Source organism: Tuber melanosporum (assembly GCF_000151645.1).
Source record: "Tuber melanosporum whole genome shotgun sequence assembly, scaffold_9, strain Mel28".
Classification (NCBI taxonomy): domain Eukaryota; kingdom Fungi; phylum Ascomycota; class Pezizomycetes; order Pezizales; family Tuberaceae; genus Tuber; species Tuber melanosporum.
Window position 1 is genome coordinate 148,890 of NW_003299139.1, and position 20,249 is coordinate 169,138.

The 20,249-nt window shown below is 41.7% G+C and overlaps 2 protein-coding genes; both read right to left on the reverse strand.

The window, feature by feature from the left end:
• Nucleotides 1–16,300: 16,300 nt before the first annotated feature.
• On the reverse strand, nt 16,301–17,815 carry GSTUM_00011672001 (uncharacterized protein; the record flags this gene model as incomplete). The annotated part of the gene is made up of 3 exons (XM_002842052.1): nt 16,301–17,278; nt 17,343–17,423; nt 17,483–17,815. The coding sequence occupies 3 exons, from the start codon at nt 17,813–17,815 to the stop codon at nt 16,301–16,303; spliced, it is 1,392 nt and encodes a 463-aa protein (XP_002842098.1).
• A 656-nt stretch (nt 17,816–18,471) lies between these two features.
• GSTUM_00011673001 (uncharacterized protein) lies at nt 18,472–20,016 on the reverse strand (the record flags this gene model as incomplete). XM_002842053.2 has 1 exon in its annotated part: nt 18,472–20,016. The coding sequence occupies one exon, from the start codon at nt 20,014–20,016 to the stop codon at nt 18,823–18,825; it is 1,194 nt and encodes a 397-aa protein (XP_002842099.1). The 3' UTR covers nt 18,472–18,822.
• Between the last annotated feature and the right edge of the window lie 233 nt (nt 20,017–20,249).

A 20,249-nucleotide genomic window follows, 5' to 3' on the forward strand; every position in this document is an offset into this window, starting at 1 on the left:
AGTGCAATATGAGCCTCTCAAACGACTCAAAAGAGTAGTACCAGGTAGTTTCTAGGTATTGGATCCCCATATTCTTAATAGAGACTGCCCTTGTATACCCGTACATGTTCCTGAGGTAGGCTTCACCCTACTCTACTCATGGTTCAATGTTAAAGTGTTGGATTTATGCAAGCTCTTCTACACTTATGGTGTGAGGGGACAAAAATGTGTACTAACGATGGTTCAAAATGTGATGCCTGATGTAATCAGGGTAAGGGGAACCTAATCATAAATTCTGACTCAGATTGTGATAAGTATTAACAATATAATAATATAGAATGTATTAATATTTTCAGTTCAATTAATCATTGTTTTTAAAGAGGAAAGCACATAGAGAATATACAATATTGTAAGTTTATGTAATTACAGTACTGAAGATATTGTTTTTGAGTAACTTGAAGAACCTTTCCAATTACAGTTTGACCACAGGTTGCCACTAACACGACGATGTGAGGCATACTTTCTATGTACAAGTACTTCATACTCCTGTGATCCATAAATAGTATTTGATCTATATGCCTCCATGATCCTCTCTGTACATGCCCAGTATTTCCAAATTAATGGTCCTGAAACACCTGCTAAAGCTTCTGGTACAAGGTATTTTAAGGATTTGAAATCATACTCACAATTCTCATGGATATACCGCTTGGCTTCCCCCCAGAAATACTCAATAAAATTGAGTTCACAATGAAATGCTGGATAAAATATGACCTCATGTCCTGTGTCTAGAATGACCTACTCCACTTGACTTTTCTGACTTTGAAAGTCTGGTTGTGCTGCTAGGAGGGCACAAGCATAACAGCTTCCACCTTGCAAATAGCGAGAATTGAGGATTCTGCACTTTCCTGTACTGGATAGAATTGAGTATTGTGTTCGAAAGTGTAGTTGATTTCGTGGCCACAGGCCACGTTCAGTAAGCACAAGCTTAAGACCCTTTGGAATTCAATTTGGTAGAACCATTGACTGCAGAAATCCACTGTTTGGATGACTAGGATCAACAACATAAGTGTTATGCATAACTTTAGCATTTTTCCCACTTGGCTCCAAGTTCATTTCTGAAACCTGTAGTGCATCATTGGCATACTTTAAGTGCAAGTGTGCATTATCAAATGCAAATAGAGCCTTATAGCCAGGAAATTGTGCTTCAAAGGCGGGAATTGCTTTTTCCACAATCTGGTTTAGTAATTTGTCACCATTCCACCAGTCATCCGCTCCACACTCCATGATGAAACAAGCATTTTCTTTACCAAGTCGTCCAATTGGTGTCAGAAAGTCCGAAACATGCAGACCCTGGCCTCGTCCTTTTTTCCGCAATGGTTTGTGTGCTGGATGGATCCAAATATAGTATTTGCCATCATTTGAGCTGAAGGTGCACTCATCTTGAGTGACAAGTATTAGAGGCTGTACTTCCTCCGACAGGTGAAGAGGATTAGGAATCTCATTCAGATTTTCATCCCAGTGCAGAAACTGCTCCTTTAAGAGTGCCATACGGGGCAGAAAAATATTGTTGCGATAGTCTTTCACATCCTGGCACTCATGGCCATCATTGTAAATTCCCTTCCGATACTCTTTGTATTTAAAACCAAGTTTGCGCATCTATCTTGCAGCCGTGGTGGAATTTATTGCCTTTTCTACATCATGAACAACATTCTCCATTGATTGATTTGAAATGTCTTCATCATCACTGGGTTCCAGGGTTCGCCAGTGGATTACAATCGCATTGGCCAGACGGTGAGAGGTGATTTCTATAAAATACTTTATATTAATTCTGTCTTATTGATTAGTAGTCAAGAAAGGGATCTATGAACTTACTATCGCCAGCTTTCAAAATATATTCACAGACTGCCAGTATAGTCTCTGCATCATCCAGTAACGAGATAACCTTTTGATGTCTTCCTTGCCTTGGCTCTGGGATCTGGCGCTTTGTAACCCATAATATCTCATGTCGCATAATCCGCTCCACAATTCTTCTTTCCCATCTTCCTCCATCTGCCACTCTCTTAGCAAGCTTCTTGCTTGATCGCAATTGAGGTAACACTTCTGTAAACAAATCAGGGCCCTTTAGTACTGCCTGTTCTTGCTTTACTTGTAGCTTTAAAAACAGACACACTTGATAGTGCCATAAGAATGAGAAACCAGAAGGTCTATTCTTGGATTTGCTGTACCGTTGGGAAACCTTTTTCAATATTGCCTGATAGGAATCTTGTAGAATCTTCAACCGTCGAGGGCAGGCCTGATTGTGAAACATGCGACATCGAGGCCATGCTTGATAATCTAGCTTTAACTAAGCAGAAAATTGAGACTCAAGCTCTACATTTGCTGAAGGGCTATCCAACTCAGATACAAGTGGACCAGGAACTATTGGGCAAGGCACTACTGCTGCTGGAGCATGATTGATGGCCCGTCGTTGTCGGAGTTTGTGCATATGGAGTGCACTTGGTATTATAGCCTTTGGCTGTCTATTTTCTGCCTAATAATTTTACAAATTAGCATTTCTAGCAAGGGAAAAAAAGAATTCAACAACAAACCTCAGCTTGACTTTGTCTCAATCTGGCTCGTCTTGCTCTAGTTCGAAGGGTGTTTGGATTTCTGGAATCCTGTTGGCTTGGACGTGAGGGGCTCATTGTATTAAAATTGTTGACTCCAGGATCAAAAGTAAGGAGAAGTTTTAAAGAAGACTTGAACTTTGTGATTATATTACTCTAACATAGGAGAATTAATGTAGGAATTAAAACATATAGTATCATACAAAATATCATCGGTTGAGCCCTAAATCTGACCTTTCTACTATCCTACTACAATAATTTAGATGGAGTACCCCTAACCCTGATTAAGTAATGCGTCACATTTTGAAACACCGTTGGTACACGTTCTTGTCACCTCACACCATACCAGAGTATTTGTCAAGTGTAACTACATTGGATTTTCAAATCTCAGGTTGTGTGGATCACTCCGGCAAAACCAGTTTAGCTCCAAATAAGCTCTACCTTGGAGATATGGTGGCTATCACCGCCCTCCGGCCCTAATATATGTTTCTAGTATCATGGCCTACAGCCTGAAGAGTTTCTGTAAGTCTAGTCAAGATTTACAAGTGGAGAAGCTGCGGTAATACTACATATGCTGATGCTATCCAATCAGCTAGAGGCCATCCGGAGCGTCCTGAAGTGGTAGAGGAGAACCACGTGAATGGCCTCTAGGTGCCTTCATGTAAAACTGACCAGAACTGATCAAGTCATATGACTTTGAAAATTAGAGGAAATTTGTAAGATTACTGGAAGCCTCTAGTCTAGTTAATCAAAGTTGGTTGCTACACATGTGAAATAGTATTAGAGAATGGTTAAGGACTTTAAGTAACTAGTCTGAGATTATGAAGAGACCTGCTTCTAGCAGGGTTAGCTGTGTGTAGCACCTATTGGCAGTCAACCTCAGAAGGGGTCTATCGGGAGAATTATATAGCACTCAGCTGGAATGATATGAAAAGAGTAGAACCAGATAGATGTTTAAGAGTTGTAGATGCTTGTACAAGACTAAGAGTATATGGGTAGAGTGTTTCATATTTGCAATTGCATCTGCTTGGACATGAGAGCTTGCCACTGACATGTCCGCGATAAGATGAGTTTTTACTACTAACTAATGTTGTATTGTTGATGCAGTAGTTACAACACTTCTGTGGGATGGATGTTAGCAAACCACCATGTAGATTAGTTCGCTACAGAGAGACTTTGGTCCAATCTGTGTAGGTTAACTAGACAGCCCAAGAGAGTTAGGTACTTACAAATACAGAATAGTGATTGACAGCAAGTGGCAGTATATGAAATCTACTTAAGTATATGTAAGTTCTACTCTACTCTGGCAATCCACTACCTCACAAGATCAGGACTTAATTGAGTAAAGCTGTAGCTTAACAATATCAAGTTTTACCCTTTTGTTTCTTCAAACTCTACTACTGTGACTTTGAAATTTTATTATATTTATTCCTAGAAGAATTCATCTTGATATAGTTGTACCCTTAGGATCTATTTTCCAAGATGGAGACCTGTTACACATTTCCTTGTACTTGGTGCATAGGCTTTCTTTGGCTTACTTGCCTTCTGGGATACTGTATACTACTAGTGAATTCCGTAGACATATTATCATATGGAAGTCACTTGCAAATATGACCTTATCTTCTGACCAGTTCATACCCTGGTTGTGCTACCTTAGCCTAAGCATCCCTAGCACAATCTTGTGGCTCTTGAGGTTTATTACTTGGAAGGTTTTCACTTCCTTATGGATTCCAATTTTCTTAGATACTTGTATGATATGGGTAACATCCTGCCTTTTCTTAGAATACCCCTCTAAGAGTTAAATTGTTCTTTGCTTGAACATGTTTTTTGTTATGATTTCGTGTATTTCGCATATCTCTTTATCAATTAAGTCTTCTATTACTCCTCAATCTACCATGGTGTAAATTTCGATAGGTTCTTGTTTGTTCACGTCTGGTTTTGTTTTCACTATTATTTGTTCTCCATGTATATATAATAGTTCTTTTTACCGCGCTGCATATGTGTTCAATAACCTGATAGGATTTATCCTCTCCTTGTCCTTGAGACCATCTAATGCTAGGGACCATCATCTTTTTCTGCTTATTATTCTCCTTCATTAATTTATACCTCTCTTAAATTAGTCTTTTTTGGGAACTGCGACAATCCTTGAGTCGGGCTCGGAGTATTTCTTTTTCTTATATTATTTTGTGTTGATCCTGGTCTTCTGTAATCCTTTATACCATGTCCCAATATTTCGTACTAGAGGAATAAGTTTTTCTTCCTCCTTCTGTCATATTCCTCTCCTGTGAGGTTCAACCTCAATAGTTTCCCAGTGGCATCCACATTCATAGGTCCTCCTCTGTTTTCTTGTCCTTTTTCCCAAAAGGTTCTATTTTGGTTTCTTGGTATTGGGGGTAATTGTTTTATTACTCTCATGTTGTGCTACGTACATTACAACCACTTCAGATAGTTTTGCCTGGTTTTCTTTTCCATAGCCCAAACAGCTAACTCGTTTACAGTAGTCATTCTCTTTTTTGTATACAACATCATGTCCCAGTATGTCTTGTTGAATTCACTGGTAAACCCTCTTCCCGTTGACATTGCATCAATGTTGGCACCACTTATGAGCAGTCTGAAATTGTACTACTACATGTAACATTATGATTTTCTTGCTTGATCATTTTGAGGTTATTCCCTGCCTTTTGTTCTCCCTTAAAATTCTTAAATTGTCTTACACATTCAGCTCAGAATAGTGCACAATTTCCTCCAGGATTTGGAATTGTTCCTTCAGTATATGGCCTAATCTAGACTAAAGCTGTTCCATCAAGTAAGGTACTTGTGTATTAGATATTTTCATGATTATCTCCAATTATCCAGGATACTGCTTAGAACTAGTTGTCTAATTAGACCATGAAATTATATAGTTTGTTCCTCATCTCTCCATACCTAGGAGGTGCCTTGATGTTTGGTAGTGACATTGTACTGATCAAGATTACTTATTCTTATGCTACTATGACTCTAACGAAAATGGCTAGCATTGATATAGGGGAAATTTCTATATCTCTCCGTGCTGCAGGTGCTGTAGGTGGTAGTAATCCTGACATTTTATCAGGCCTTGGCATTCCCACTGGCACTTGGCCTTATGAAGACCTTTCTTCCGATATTGGTGGAACAGGACATACTACTCTTATTCCTGTGTCAGATTCTACCTCACGGAAGTAGCTCAAATATTCGAAATCTCCAAGGTCTATTTCATTTTTATTGCAATCTAGATCTCTATCATAGTTTTACTATCATTAAGAGTGTAACGATCCCTGCTCAAATAGTTAGTGCTTGGTGATGGGGAACGATAGTTCTCTTCTTCTTCTGTTTCTTTCCTTAGTCTTACGATAGCACTAGGCCTCTGCCTACATTACCGATAGTACAAGACCTTTATCTTCTATCGGGAACGCCTATTGTAAGCTTTCTCTAACTCTTCTTTGTAAAGAACCTCTATTGGTGTAACGATAATATTGCAATATAGATAAAGATGTAAAGGTGTTTGATATTCATTAAAGTAATCAGTAGGAATAGTACTTAGAATTCAATCTAATTTTATTTAAACTCATACTACCAACACTGGCATACGAGGAGCCCCCACTGGTACAGGAATACTGCTAACCGGTATACCACTAATCTTAAGCTAACTAAGTCTACAGCCCTGTACCTGCCATCCTCAAGTCATGCCCGTACGAGAACTAATTACAAGACCATCAAATAACCCACCTCCCACCCTAGTCCAAGTCCGTAGCCCCTCTGGTATAAAGCCAACCAGCACTAAGCATAGCCAAAGCTGAGCAAAAGACTGACCCAACCAGGTTCCTCATCCAACAAACATAAAATCACTACGACCCAGTCCAAAAACTGTCCCGCAAAACCTCTACCATAGTAGAAAACCAAACAAATACAAACTAAACCTACCAGCCACACAATGGTAGGAAGGAGGCAACCAACATGTTAACCTCTCGCATCCGCATGCCAGGCCGTCGACTCTATGAACTAACTTTACTGGTTGCCTCTGGAGAGCGTACCAGTGAGGATGACCTGTACCCGCTGCCTGTCTCCCAAACCAAACATTATAAACAAAAAAAATACATAGAGGTAGTAACAGACCAGAAATGGTCAGTGGGGCCTGTCTCCCACCCGTAGTGCCATGCCTCCTCCTGCCAAACCCATAGCCAAACCAAAGAAACTAAACAAACCCTACAAAGTCCAGCACACAAGACCCAAACAAGTCCAACCCGGTAGTCGCAACCCACTATCCGCACAGGTGGCCATCAGCTAGCCGGTCCATCAAGGAGCTTACAGCACTCAGCAACCTGACTCCACAGCCCAAGCCGAACTGGAAACACTTAATTAGCCCTTACCCAACATGACACAAGCCCAACCAGTACTCACAAGTGCCTCTACCCCCCTAATCAGACCACCCCAAGCCCCACACGCCTGACGCCACAGAGCCCATCCAGCCCTCCTAGCTCCTCAGACAGGTCAGCCATCCGATAGCCATACAACAGCCCAGACCTAGCCCCATCAGGCAGCCACTAATCTTGACCACACCACCAGAGCCCCATCTCCCAGTACCTTGCAGCCAAAGGGGGCCCGCCAGCCACGGCTGGGAGCCACACAGGAGGCAGCACCAATACCTGAAGGCACCAGCGTGAGCCACACCATCCAATCCAGCTGAACCGACATCTAACCAAACAGGGAAAGATTAGGCAGAGCTAGCCGAAGCCAGCCCCACAGGTCCGGCAACAAGCACAGACCAAACGATGGGCAAGAGGCATCCCCAACCAACGTGACAAGGGGGAGAGCAAGCGAACAGGAGTAGACAAACAGAAGGTAGGCCCCACTTGAAACGGGTGAAGCCGCCAACCACTGACTGCAACCAAACTACACAAATGCACAGACAACATGAGTGTCTGGCATCCAAACGTCCATACCACCTCAGGCAGTAATGTAAAGCCATACTAGGGGGTAAGATTTTTCAGCGTCAAAGTCATCCCCACTAAAGCAAGGAGGAGACACCTGACTAAACCACTGTATATGCCTCCAGGACAAAACTCCAAGAGAAGGGTGATAAATAACATCATAAGACTCCGACCATAGAAACAAAAACGTAACTAGGAGGGGCAGGGTGGGCACCGCCCTGCCACCAGAGGAATAATGCAGCCGGTACGATGAGTGGATACTTGGGAAGGTCATCAGTCTAGCCCAAGGGTGTTTTGTATTGTGAGTACTAAGGACTCTGTTAAAACCTAACAAGAAATATGAGCTGGCCCGAAGAAAGACACGGGTGATCCCCCAAACACAAAGTTCAATCCAACCCAATCAAATGGGAAACCTGAAAGTAGACGATAGACAGGAAGCGGAAGACATTTTACCGAAAGGAGCTAGTAAGCAAACGTGATGAAGAGCTCAAAGTGACAGCATTGTGAGAAACCATCAGGCAACGAAACCAGAAGTAAACAAGTAATCTACCACGCAATGCCTAACCAACCTCAACACCAAAGACACCAGGAACTACTGAGCGAACTCAGATATCTCCCTCAGAATTGAATGCTTTAAGGCCCATGATGGGTGCGAAAGAAACATTTGAGGCGAAGTAACGGCAAGGACGAGGAAAAGTACTTAGAACAAAGCGTGAAGAGCCTATCCTCCTCGGCCACATTGGCCTTCTTATATAGTGTTCTTCCCGCCCATAGTCATGTGATCCAAAGTGGTCACATATGCAAAACCAAATCATAACAAACTAGTCCTGTGACCAAGGTGATCACACGCTCAAAACCCATGACCTCATAGTGAGGTCATATGCAAAAACTCATAAACTAATCATAACACAATAAACAAGTCACATGACTCGACTGAGTCATATGCATGAAACCCATGACCTCATAACAAGGTCCTGTGCAAAACATAAATCATATTGGTAAGGCATACCCACAAGGCACACTTGCAAGGCATACTCGTCAGGCGCACGTCCCATGACTCATATTTGAGCCATCTGCGAAAGCATCACAAATCCCACATATAACAAATTGTATGACTCAACTGAGTCGTATGTGTGAAACAATAACATACCTGTGACTCATAACCATGTGTCACGTGAACACCTTTTCCTTGCCAAGCAACATTCGTGACAATGAGGGTTTGTATTGATCATGTTTACTTATTATTGGATGTCATTTCTGTCACCCTTTGTAATATAATGCTCTTAAGTTCCTGCTACTAAATAGCAATAGGTAATGATATCTGTTCTTGGAGATATATATATATATATATATCTTCATTCTTTGATAGCTTTTAGGCCTTTTGGCCTATGTTATCAACACTTGCCTGGATAACTCCTACTGTTTTAAAGTATGGAGATATTGCCCTCAGGCTTGTAAGAGATATTAAGGATAAAGAGTGTAAAGCTGTTTTATTCATATAAAGTAATAAGTAAAGAGATCAATTAAAACTAAGCATGAAGAGCCAATCCTTCTCAACAGTACTTACCTTTTTATATAGTGCTCTTACTAATCCTGATCCTGATGCCTTATAACTATTAGTCCTGTGAAATGCTCAGAAATAAGTAATACACCTCAAGTGAGTCGTATCAGGGAAACCCATTACTGATAACTTAGTCATGTGGAAAACATAATGAGTCATAATATAAATAAGTCATTTGACTCAAGTAAGTCATATACATGAGACCCATGACTTACAATTGAGTTATGTGGGAAACATAATAGATAATAATGTAAATAAGTCATAAGACTCAAGTAAGAGATATGCATGAGACTCATAACTCATGATCAAGTCATGTACAAAACATAACAAAACATATTATAAACAAGTTGAATAGCTCTAGTGAGTCATATGCACCACACCAATGACTCATAATCTAGTCATTCGGAAAAATCCTGTCATATAGGTAATACCAACGGTAAGACTCCATATAAGAAATGGTTATGAGGTTGGTGAAGGTTGAAGGCAGTTGTTCAATTTTTTTAAGGCAAAAATAGTCTGATAGAAAATTGTATTAGCTTCGAAGAGGTAAAATTTAATACAAAGAAACACTGTTAGGGAAAAGAAAAAAGATTTGATTGGAGAATATACAAGGTATGAGCATGGAGTAAGTGTAATTTGTGGAGTCTCTTGAGCGAGAGAGGGTTGTGAAGATCATGAGGGTTGGAGGGAGGTGGTATATTTTTTTAAGATAAAGTCTGTACTCTAGACAATTGTGTTAGCGTTGGACTGAACAAAATTAAATAAAAGGAAAAAGAAAATGGAGGAGAAAAGAAGGGAATTGATTGGGAAATATACCAAGGATGGGAGTAGAGTGGTTTTAGTTAGTGGAGAGACTTGAGCTGTTTGGAGAGTCACAAGGATCATGAAGGTTGGAGGGAAGAGGCCAATTTCTTTAGACAAAGTCCATCTGTTAGGAAATTGTGTTAGCCTTGAAGCGAACTAAATGGGATACAAAAAAAAGAAATTGAAGGGAAGAGAGGAGAATTATTTAGGAAATATACTAAGTCCAAGTGAGAGACTGTGCAGAGCTCTATAGCTGGCTTTTAGGTAGAAAAAGAACAAAAGGTATAGTACGTGTGTTGATGGAAGGTATGTTTGTATGGTCTGAACAGTCAAGAGAGGGGTCAGGAGAAGGTAGGAAGCCAAGTCCTAAATAGGCTTTTTGCACATATTTGTTATTTTAAAAACAACTTGTACTCTGTACAAGCATTGACATCTTGAAAATTGATCAGTGCACAAGAGGATTATGTAAGCAACAAATAAACTTTTAAGCCATGAATCTACCACTTCCCATCTTCAAAGACTGGTACTAAGCTAAATCTCATAATAAGAGTCTTATTATCACAGTATTTTTTACAAGAACTGTTATTACAAACCACCTAGATCCCAGCAGATGGTCAATTTTGGCTTATGCAAGCTGCTTGTATGTGTTAATGGTCTTGCAAGCAAATTGTACGTGGTACAAATATTAATATTATGAAAAAAGAAAATTTTGTACAAGTCGATTCTGTAAGTACAAAATCAATTTTGTGCTGGTTGTGGGGCTGCCAAGGCAGGCTTAGTTGTGAGTGCATTCACAGAAGATTGCATTGAAAAAGCAATATCTTTATAGATTTTCAGTACATTTGTAAGGCTGTTGAATTGCTTTTGAAGCCCATAAACTGTTTCCTATAGTCATCATGTACATGTTGCTGCATCTCCGAGAAGATGATGAGGTGGAATTGGGTGTCTTGTTCCTAAAAATCCAGGTTACCACCACTGTAATAAAAAGAGGTAGGAAGTACTTGGTATCAGGTGGTGTTCCTTATTTGTAAAAGTCTAAAATTACAAGGAGGGATGAGTTGGTATGGCTGTGCTGTCACTTTTGAGTAGAGAGGCCAGGAGGGTATGGGGACTCAATCATGTATTATAAGGTAAACTGGCTGCTAAAGATAGTGAGCCCGGTCATGGGTGAAGTTTCTGTCTACTGAGGAGGGGGAGTGGTTCAGCTACTCAACCTATGTTCTTTCTTCTTGCCAGGGACCATGGTGGGAAGAGAAAGGTATTTGTCCATAAGCAAGGTATAAAGAAGAGATAGTGAGACAAGGTTTTCAGCCAATGAGAGTGAGTCCTAGCCAAAGATATGGTATGGGTTTTTTCTTTAACTGTAGTTGTAATAGAGACTGAGTATGGTAGTGATAGAGAGCTTAATTTTTTTCTCTGTTTTTTTTTACATTTTTTTTTTATATCTTGTTTTTATTTATGTTTAAAGTAGAGGGGTCACTTCAGCTATTGCTATGTAGACCTAAACCTCCACTACTGTCAATGCACCAGTAGCAGAAAGAAAAACCTTTACGCCTAAGTGTGTAGGTAGGAAAAGCTTACCTGTATAGTAACCCGCGGTGCACACTGCCAGAAAACCACATACAAGAAACTAAAACCAAGGAAATCCTCCATACTAACAGATGACACTTCTCAAAATCCATGAAAAAAATTGCCAAATAAATAAAACTCAATATAAAGACCTCAGTCCAAAACTACATAGACTAAGTGACTGGATTTACATAGTTTCAGAAATGCAATAGCCAATCCCAAGCACTAGTTGGAGAAATATGTCTATAGATATATAGTTGGCAGTTGGGCTAAGGGAAAGCCAGAAAGTAAGAAGAAAACTGGTTCCCAGATAAGCAGGTAACCACGAGTCAGTGCAAAGGAACTCTGGCCATCCTCTAAGTGTGGCTTGAATTATTGGTACAAGGCCCTACAGAGAGAAATGAAGGGAAGTAGGATGCTAGACAGCAGTAATGTACAAGCCAGAGGGCAAAGATCATATTTGGCAGTTAAATGGGTACTAGCCAGGAGGGAGGAGTAGGGTGGTAGTAAGATACAAGCTGATTGTACTAAGGAGATAAGAGAGGAGTGATAGACCCAAATACTGAAACAACTGTTGAGAATGGGTTTGTGTCTTAACTCAATGGGGTACTTGGGTTCCTAATACTCCTAGGTGTATTCATGCATCTTTCCAGTGGTCTCTTGGTCTGGAAAAGATAACATCACTTAGCCAGTAGGATACCACCACCTGTAGGAAGCAGAGAGGAGGAGGGCGGTAAAATCGACAGTAGCCTATTGGGGAGACCAAATCATCTGTAAGGAGATGCAGGAGGAAGCAAGAAGGAAAATTCTTGCAAGAAATCTCGGCCCGAAGCAACAAATAAAACTAACTCAATACCGACAAGAAAAGCCCATAGCAGTCCTGATCACCTAAGAGCTAATCCATCAAGTAACCCCTAGTGGAACAGGTATACCGGAAATTGGCAGTCCTCCTACATAGGTAGCAGGAGGTAGAGAACGATTCTGCCTAGCATGAGATACTGCAATACTAACGAGTGAAGGGAGCCAAGGCTAGGGCCCTAGGGAGCTGAAGAGTGAGACATAGTGACTCAGACAGTTTTGCTTCAAAAGGATAAGTGTAATAGTAAGGTACCACCTAAGAAGAGGAGCAGTAGGGTTTTAGCCAATTGCAAGATAAGAGGCAGTAGAGTATCAGCCAATTGAGTCATGGTAAGAAGAGAGAAGGGGTAGACCTAAATGGTGAAACAACTATAGGAAACGTGTTTGTATCATAACTAGGTTACCTTCTTCAGTACCCAATACCCCCAAATGTATTCCAGTATCTACCATATAGTCCCTTATCCTTCCAGAGATGACATTACTTAGTCGATAGAATACTACCCTCTGTAGAGTGTAGCCACAAGGTAGGAGCCGAAATTGACCACCACCAGTTAAAGTAACCAGACCAATGACTAAGAGAAGCAGGAGGAATTTATTGAAATTGGATACCATGAATCTTATTTCCAGCTGACTATTGTAAGGAACATGTGAAGATCTTTCCATACTAATAATAAGCATAGCTAGAGCAAAAACAGGAAAGAAATAAAAATTAATATCAAGAGATATTGGGAGAAGAAGCAGGACCTCAAGGAGGTAGACTTCAAAAGAGAAGAATTGAGAAGTGTCCCCAAGGAATAGGAAGATAAGAAGTAATGGCTTGATCCCACCTCTAGGCACAAGAAGTTATGAGAAAGTTCTGGTATTGAGGTCTTCCCAATTAGGAAATAAATTTCAACTATGCAAGGTATAGCAGAGTTGGTTGATAGCAGTGATTTGGAGCAACTGGTAGCATATGAAGTGTACTTAAATATTTGTGAGTTTCCCTCTACTCTGGTAATCAACTACCTCTCATAAATTTGAACTTAATTGGACAAAGGTGTAGCTTAATAAGATTAAGTTTTACTGTTTTGTTTTATCCACTCTACTGTTGATTTGTCTTATTCTTTACTTTCAGAAAGAATACTTGAGTGTGGTCACAACCTTGAGATCCTTCTTCCTATAGTGAGTTCCTGTTACATGGAGAGTTACTCATACTTGTCTCAAAGTCATTATAATTGGTGTTCAATATTTACTTTCTTCCAATGCTATTTCAACTTTTTTGGTTCTACTGAACATTTTTGCATGATTTTTCAAATACAATATTTAATCCTGAGATAGTAATAGTAGTTAGTGGAAGCAGGAAAAGGATGAACTAGAAATGTGATAATGATTAAAAGGCATTTGGAAAGAAGCACTTGGAGTCTAGAGGCACTGGGAGTAGTAAAGTACAGGTAGCGTATACTAGATGAAAAGGAGTCATGTAATGTGAGTGGAAACATACCTAGTATATGAGAAATAAGATGGCCACATGGTGATCCAATATGTGAGTGTGGATCTGTTCAGACTGGCAGTTTATATTAAGAGCATCTGGAGCATTCGATGCACAGGACACACTGGATGCAAGTGGTATTTCTGCTGATGAAGAGTAGCTGCTAGATTGAGTGCAAAGGAATGGTAGACAAAGTATTGATCTTTTTGTTCTGTAATTTTATATTAAGTTTCTGTTATATTGTAACGATCCCTTTCTGGATAGTTAGTTCTTGGCAATGGGGAACGATACTTCTTTTTCTGTCTTCTTCTTTCTTTGTCTTATGATAGCCCTAGGCCTCTGCCTACATTACTAATAGTACAAGACCTTTGTCTTCTAGTGGGAACGCCTATCGTAAGCTTTCTCTAACTTGTCTTTGTGAAGGACTTTTCTTGGCGTAACAATAACGGTGCAATAAAGATAAAGATCATAAAGATGTTTTATATTCGTTAAAGTAATATGTAGGAAAAGTACTTTGAACAAAGTGTGAAGAACCTATATTCCTCAGCCGCCTTGGCCTCCTTATATAGTATTCTTCCCGCCCCTAGCCATGTGACCTAAAGTGGTCACATGTGCAACACCAAATCATAACAAACTAGTCATGTGACCAAAGTGATCACATGCTCAAAACCCATAAACTCGTAACGAGGCTATGTGCAAAAATTCATAAACCAATCATAACACAATAAACAAGTCATATGACTCGACTGAGTCATATGCATGAAACCCATGACCTCATAACGAGGTCATGTGCATAACATAAATCATCTGCGCAAGGCTTACCCGCAAGGCACACTCGCAAGGCATATTCGCCAGGCGCACATCCCATGACTCATACTTGAGCCATGTGCGAAAGCATCACAAATCCCACACATAACAAATCCTATAACCCGAATGGGTCATATGCGTAAAACAATAACATACCTGTGACTCATAACCATATGTCACGTGAAAACCTTTTCCATGCCAAGTCACGTTCATGACATATATTTATTTATTATCTATTAGTTTCATCACTATCAGAATTTTTGTAGTTGGATAGGTGGAAATTTTATATTGATTAGGGTGCTATTGTTGATGCCATCCACAAAAAAAACACAATTTGTCCTGGTCTTTTAAAAATGTAGTTACAGAAGTTCAACTAGTTATAACATTCAATTGTGCCATTCTTATTAAAGCTTATAGTTTGAAGTCGTTCTCTTATGGTCTGAGTCAACATAAATATTTTAATCATATTATAAATAATTTTACTCTGGCCCATGGGCCTCGTGGGCCGGGTCGGGCTTTCATGGGCCAGGCCTACTAGTTGGTAGGCCGTGCCAGGCTTTCGTGCGCTAGGCCCAGCCCAATCTATGGTAAGTGTTGAAAGTACTTTTTTTCCTTATATCATATTTTATATACAGCCTTCATGTCCAGTTAGAGTTGAACAAATATTTTGTTGCTTGAACATACTTGTAAAATATTAATTGCCAGTTTCCTGTAAATAGAGGAGATAGAAGTCCATAGTAACTTCTATAATACTATAAGTATTACTTTTATCCTAGATTTTTATGATCATGGAATTATTATTATAGTACTGAACAAAAATATTATGTTAGTGGATTATATTATCAGTAGATTATATCATCAAATAATATTATTTCAATCATGTTATAATTAGTTAGCACCTATTTTATAGTATTATATATATTTTTACTTTACCGATATCATACTCCTACCCATTTATCTCAGTTTAAAATGGGGCTGAGCTAGAATTACGCATGACCGGAGAGCAAGCTAGAGGGAAAGAAAGCAAGCGTGAAATGGTCATCTATCCCATACTGCGTTATTCCACGTATAACTTACCCCTACCAGAGCGCAAGAAAAAGAGCATGGAACAATGTACAAGAGAGTCGTAAAACGCTAAATAAAGCCCCCGGATGATAAAGATAACACAAGATAAGAATGAGATGATAAGCCTCTATGGAAAGAACACCTTAATACATTCTCCAAACAGGCACAGAGGCAAGCAGGCTAGAAATGTAAAAGATGGAAGAAAGTAGAGTAAAGGAGGTGAATCAACATAAAAACCATCTCTTATTCTTCTCGTTTTGGCCTCGCCTTTGGGCAACTTGACCCAGTGAGTTCTTGATCGCCTCCTTGTTCAGTTGTGGGAAATGTTTTTTGAGGTGTTCGATCATGGCAGCTTTGGTCAAGTCACTACCTTCAATCGCTTGTTTGAAGGCCACCATCTCTTCGGCCGGGATTAGTTGCATGGACTTGACTTTCTTTGAGCACTCTCCAGTGGTTGCTTGAGCAGTACCAGCAGTCGATCCGGGGGGCGGCATTGTTGATTGAGGTTTACTATTTCCTGTTGTTTGAAAGAACTGTCTCATACCCTTAGGTGTATTATGAACGACTTGCGCCGGCAGCAGCTGTGAAGGTGCTCCAGGACTCCAGTAGCTTGTCGAAAATGGATCAATAGGCCCTGTTATCCCATCTGAAGCCATATATAAGTGACAAGACATGGAAACTGAAGAATTGTGGAATCAAAATATATACCTATTAGGATACCAAGACTCATTTCCCTCAACTCCTTTCTCGGGTTTCTCCCCATAAAGTCTTCCCAGCACAGGCCAGAACAGAGAGGAACAAGGGCAGATACCGCCGCACGACGATTCTTAATCGCGCCCTCCTCCTCATCATCATCTAGGAATTCATCTAAATCCTCGTCGCCACTATCGCCATCCTCTTCATCCTCCTCGTCGCTCAAGAGTTCCTCGCCATCTCCATCCAATCCTTCTTGCTCCCATTCGGCCTCAGAATCATATTCGTAATCGACTTTAGGCAGTGACTTTTGAAAGGGGTTACGACCACGTAACAAACCAGAAGAGGCAGGTCTTTTAGTATAGGTTCCAGAGTAAGGAGGCCGAACATCCTCCGCAAACCGCAGGAACTTATGAGGCAGTGAATTGAGCAAGTTAAGATAAACACCATCAGGTGCATTAATTCTGGCAAGGATATCCTTTGTAGAATAATTGGGAGGCTTTCCGCGGCGACCACGCTTGTGATGGGGAATATGCATTAGCTCTTCTATCCGTCCGACTGTAAGCCTTTCACCAATCTCCACGGGTGGAGACTGGCCAGAGGGAGATTCAGGATCTCGGATAGAGAGCGGGTCTTGAGAGAGAGGGGGAGAGAGAGCGTTGTCAAGTGCAACCTTGATAACAAGTTTGTAACTATGATCACGCTCAAACGGTACAGGAGCGACAGTAACATTTGGCTTCACGAAAAATGGCTGAAAACTACGTTCATAATCCGTCCGCACTTGTCTCTTTAGACTAATGTCAGGTGGAGGCGGGCTACCAACCACCATCTGCATTGAAGTGCTGGCAGTTGAAGGCGCAATGGACTGAGGGGTAGGCCCGGCGACAGGTTTGGTGAAAAACGAGACGAGACGCATTTGGGCCTAGTTGAGAAAATTAATAAGTATATCCATTCACGCCCTTGAAGTATCTCTGGAAAGCCACTACCTTCTCTTTCTTAGCTTTCTCATCTTCCCTTTTCTTCTTCTCCTCATCCTTAATACGTCTCTTCTCATCCCGTTCAGCTTTCTACAACGATCAGGTATTAGTCGGTATCCTTCAGGAGTGAGGTGTGATGCAGCACAAACTTTAGCAAGCCTTTCTTTTTCCTTGGTAACTCTCTCCTTCTCCCTCTCGAGTCTCTCTTTCTCTCTAGCTTCTTTCTCAGCCTCGGTCAACTTTGTCCTCTTCTTGGCTGGCCCGACTGCGCCGGTACCAAGACCCATGGCATTCCCATCACCACCACCATCACCATCACCATCACCGCTAGCTAGTTTACTACCACCCTCTGTTCTTGTTGAATCGCTGCCCATATCTGAAAGTGATCTCTTTTTAACAGAGTCTGGGGTACCGGGATTGGTAGAAGCATGCGGCAAAGAGTCTGGAGGCGTCGGAGTTGAAGCTGGTGCCGGATTAGACATTGGGAGAGTGGGTGTAGCGGTCGAGTCGCTTATAGCGAATTGAAGTTTGGTTGTTTTCCTGTAATGGAGGTTTCGAGTGGCAGAGGTCACTAAGGGATGGAGTAATCAAGAGGTGGGAAACGTGTTTTCGTGCGCAAGATGTGGAGGGGACGCGTCGGAACGCGCCAAGAGGTTAATTGGTTAACAGGTTACTACCGGTATCGTCGTTCATCGAAGGGCTCAAGCTACTATTGGTTGCTTCACAGCTGAGGGGTTGGGCTTGAGACTAGTGCCGGTAGGGGTACCCTATCTGCCCCACCGTACGGCTGGCTGTGGTGCTCGTGTGTGTATCGGAAAAATTTCTCAGGTCGACAAAGTAAACCATTGATATTATTTGAGCCTCAAGACCAGCTCCAGGAGTTTAATATAATAACGATGGTAAAGGTATAGTATCTTCAACATGCACGAGCAGTCCAACGGGATGATATCAAGAAACCGCGCCAAAAAGAAAAGAAATGGAAAGAAATGAAAAAATAATGAGAAATAAGAAAGAGGGGGTACACCACTCCAAGGTTTCAGCACCATACAGGATGTATATATTGTATAGTGCTCAATCCCTGCACCCGGGGAAAAAACGGAGACATTGGCAAGACAAAACACCCAAACCGCTATGAACGAATGCAAAACTCAAATACCCAAGAACACCACAAAGGACAGGCAAAACATGAGACGGTGGGGGAAGGGTAACTACAGGATCGATAATATTTAGTACAAAGGGAGGCCCAAAGAAACGATTGAAGGAAATACTCAATGTGACCTCAGCGGATACATGATGAAACCAAGAACTTTTTGTCAATGAATAGAAGCCAATCCGGGTGAACGATACCCCCTCAAAAAAATTTTTTAGGGGGGTGTAGAGCGAAAGAGAGAATGAAGAGGGCGAAATAATGTATACAGTCATCAGGCCTTATTCTATGTGCAAATCAATTGCCACGACCCCCGATCGGGCGCTCGAGAGAATAAAATGGCTATTCGACATCTGGATTCGCAACGAACAACCGGTTTCCGCTAAGGGTCATAGTTCTGACGACCTCCTGCTCGTCCAAGCTTCCCCTCCTTCTTAGAGTATTGTCGCGCCTTAGTATAGTAGAGCTTTGGAGAGTAGGTGTGTAATAAGCTCTTGGCGAGGTAGACCCGGAAGGGCTTTCGGGCAGCTTTTCGCTCTTATGCTTTGTTTTTGTTGTGGTACTAGGAGTTCCTTCTTCTGTTATTGATGACCTGGACGAGTAACTTGGTGTACTTCCTCTGGAATTGCGATGTTGTAAGCCCCCGGGCGCGCCGCCGTACATTGTGTAGTTTCGATTGGTGTCAGACATCATTGAGGAAGAGCGATTTATGCGTCTATGATTCGAGTTGAGCGAGGACTTCCCAGAACCAGAGCGTTTGCGAATCCCCGCACCTCTGGGGTAGAGGTCATCTTCATCGTCGTCACCAAGAACCTCCGTAGCCGACAATCGAGTAGGCACCCCACTGGGTAAGCTCCCACCTCCGATACCAGGGCTAGATGAACTGACCCAAGTCTTCCCCAATTTTCCAGTTCGGCCGCCTGATATAGAGGATGCTGCTGACCCTGCTGCGGAGCCGATTCCGTGGTGATTATGCCCTGCGCTGAGGAATGCAGAGTTTGACGAACCGACAACTTCCATGGCTGCGCGAAGTTTCGCATATCGTTGATCGGCTAACAAACGGGGGTCTTCACGCTGTGACCTATCGCACCAAACCGTTGCTTTCTGCCTCCTGAGGGTAGCCACGTAGGCGCTCTGAGCCGATGTCGAAGCGGAGTTTGTTGTATGAGTACTCCCAGATCGTCTAATGGTGATGGGTACGGTGGGATCCATGGCTCCACCCCTCGAGTTGCTAGCGACCGAAGGTCGGCGGTTCATATGCGGGTTTTGGGGGTAGTTGTGGTTGTAATTATGATTGTAATTTTGCGTATAGGTCTGCATCCATTGTGTTCCCTGCATTGGTAAAGTGCCCGACGAGGAGGTACGACAACGAACGTGCGAAGACGGCGAGGTAGCGGACTGGAGATCGTAAGAGCTTTGAGAGGAGTGGTTAGGGCTGATCCTAAGACTATTCTTTGTTGGAAGAGGAGGGGGTGCATCAGGCCCCATTGGTTTTTTAAGTGGGAACTGGTAGGCGGGAGCGCGGTAGTCTACCATGACGATTACGGAAGCAGGTTGGCTTTTGGTAGATGGAAGCAAATGAAAAGGAAACAACGTGGACGTGGGGGGTTCGGATGAATAAGAGTTGAATACCGAGTGGACGCTGGTGGGGTCTCCGACGGGCGGCTCATGCAAAAAAAAGGTCGAGTCAACTGAACCAGACAGTCCAAGCAAGTCAGTTCAAGTACCGTCCAGTGCCGGTATTGTGATAGTGGAATTTGTGACCTGTT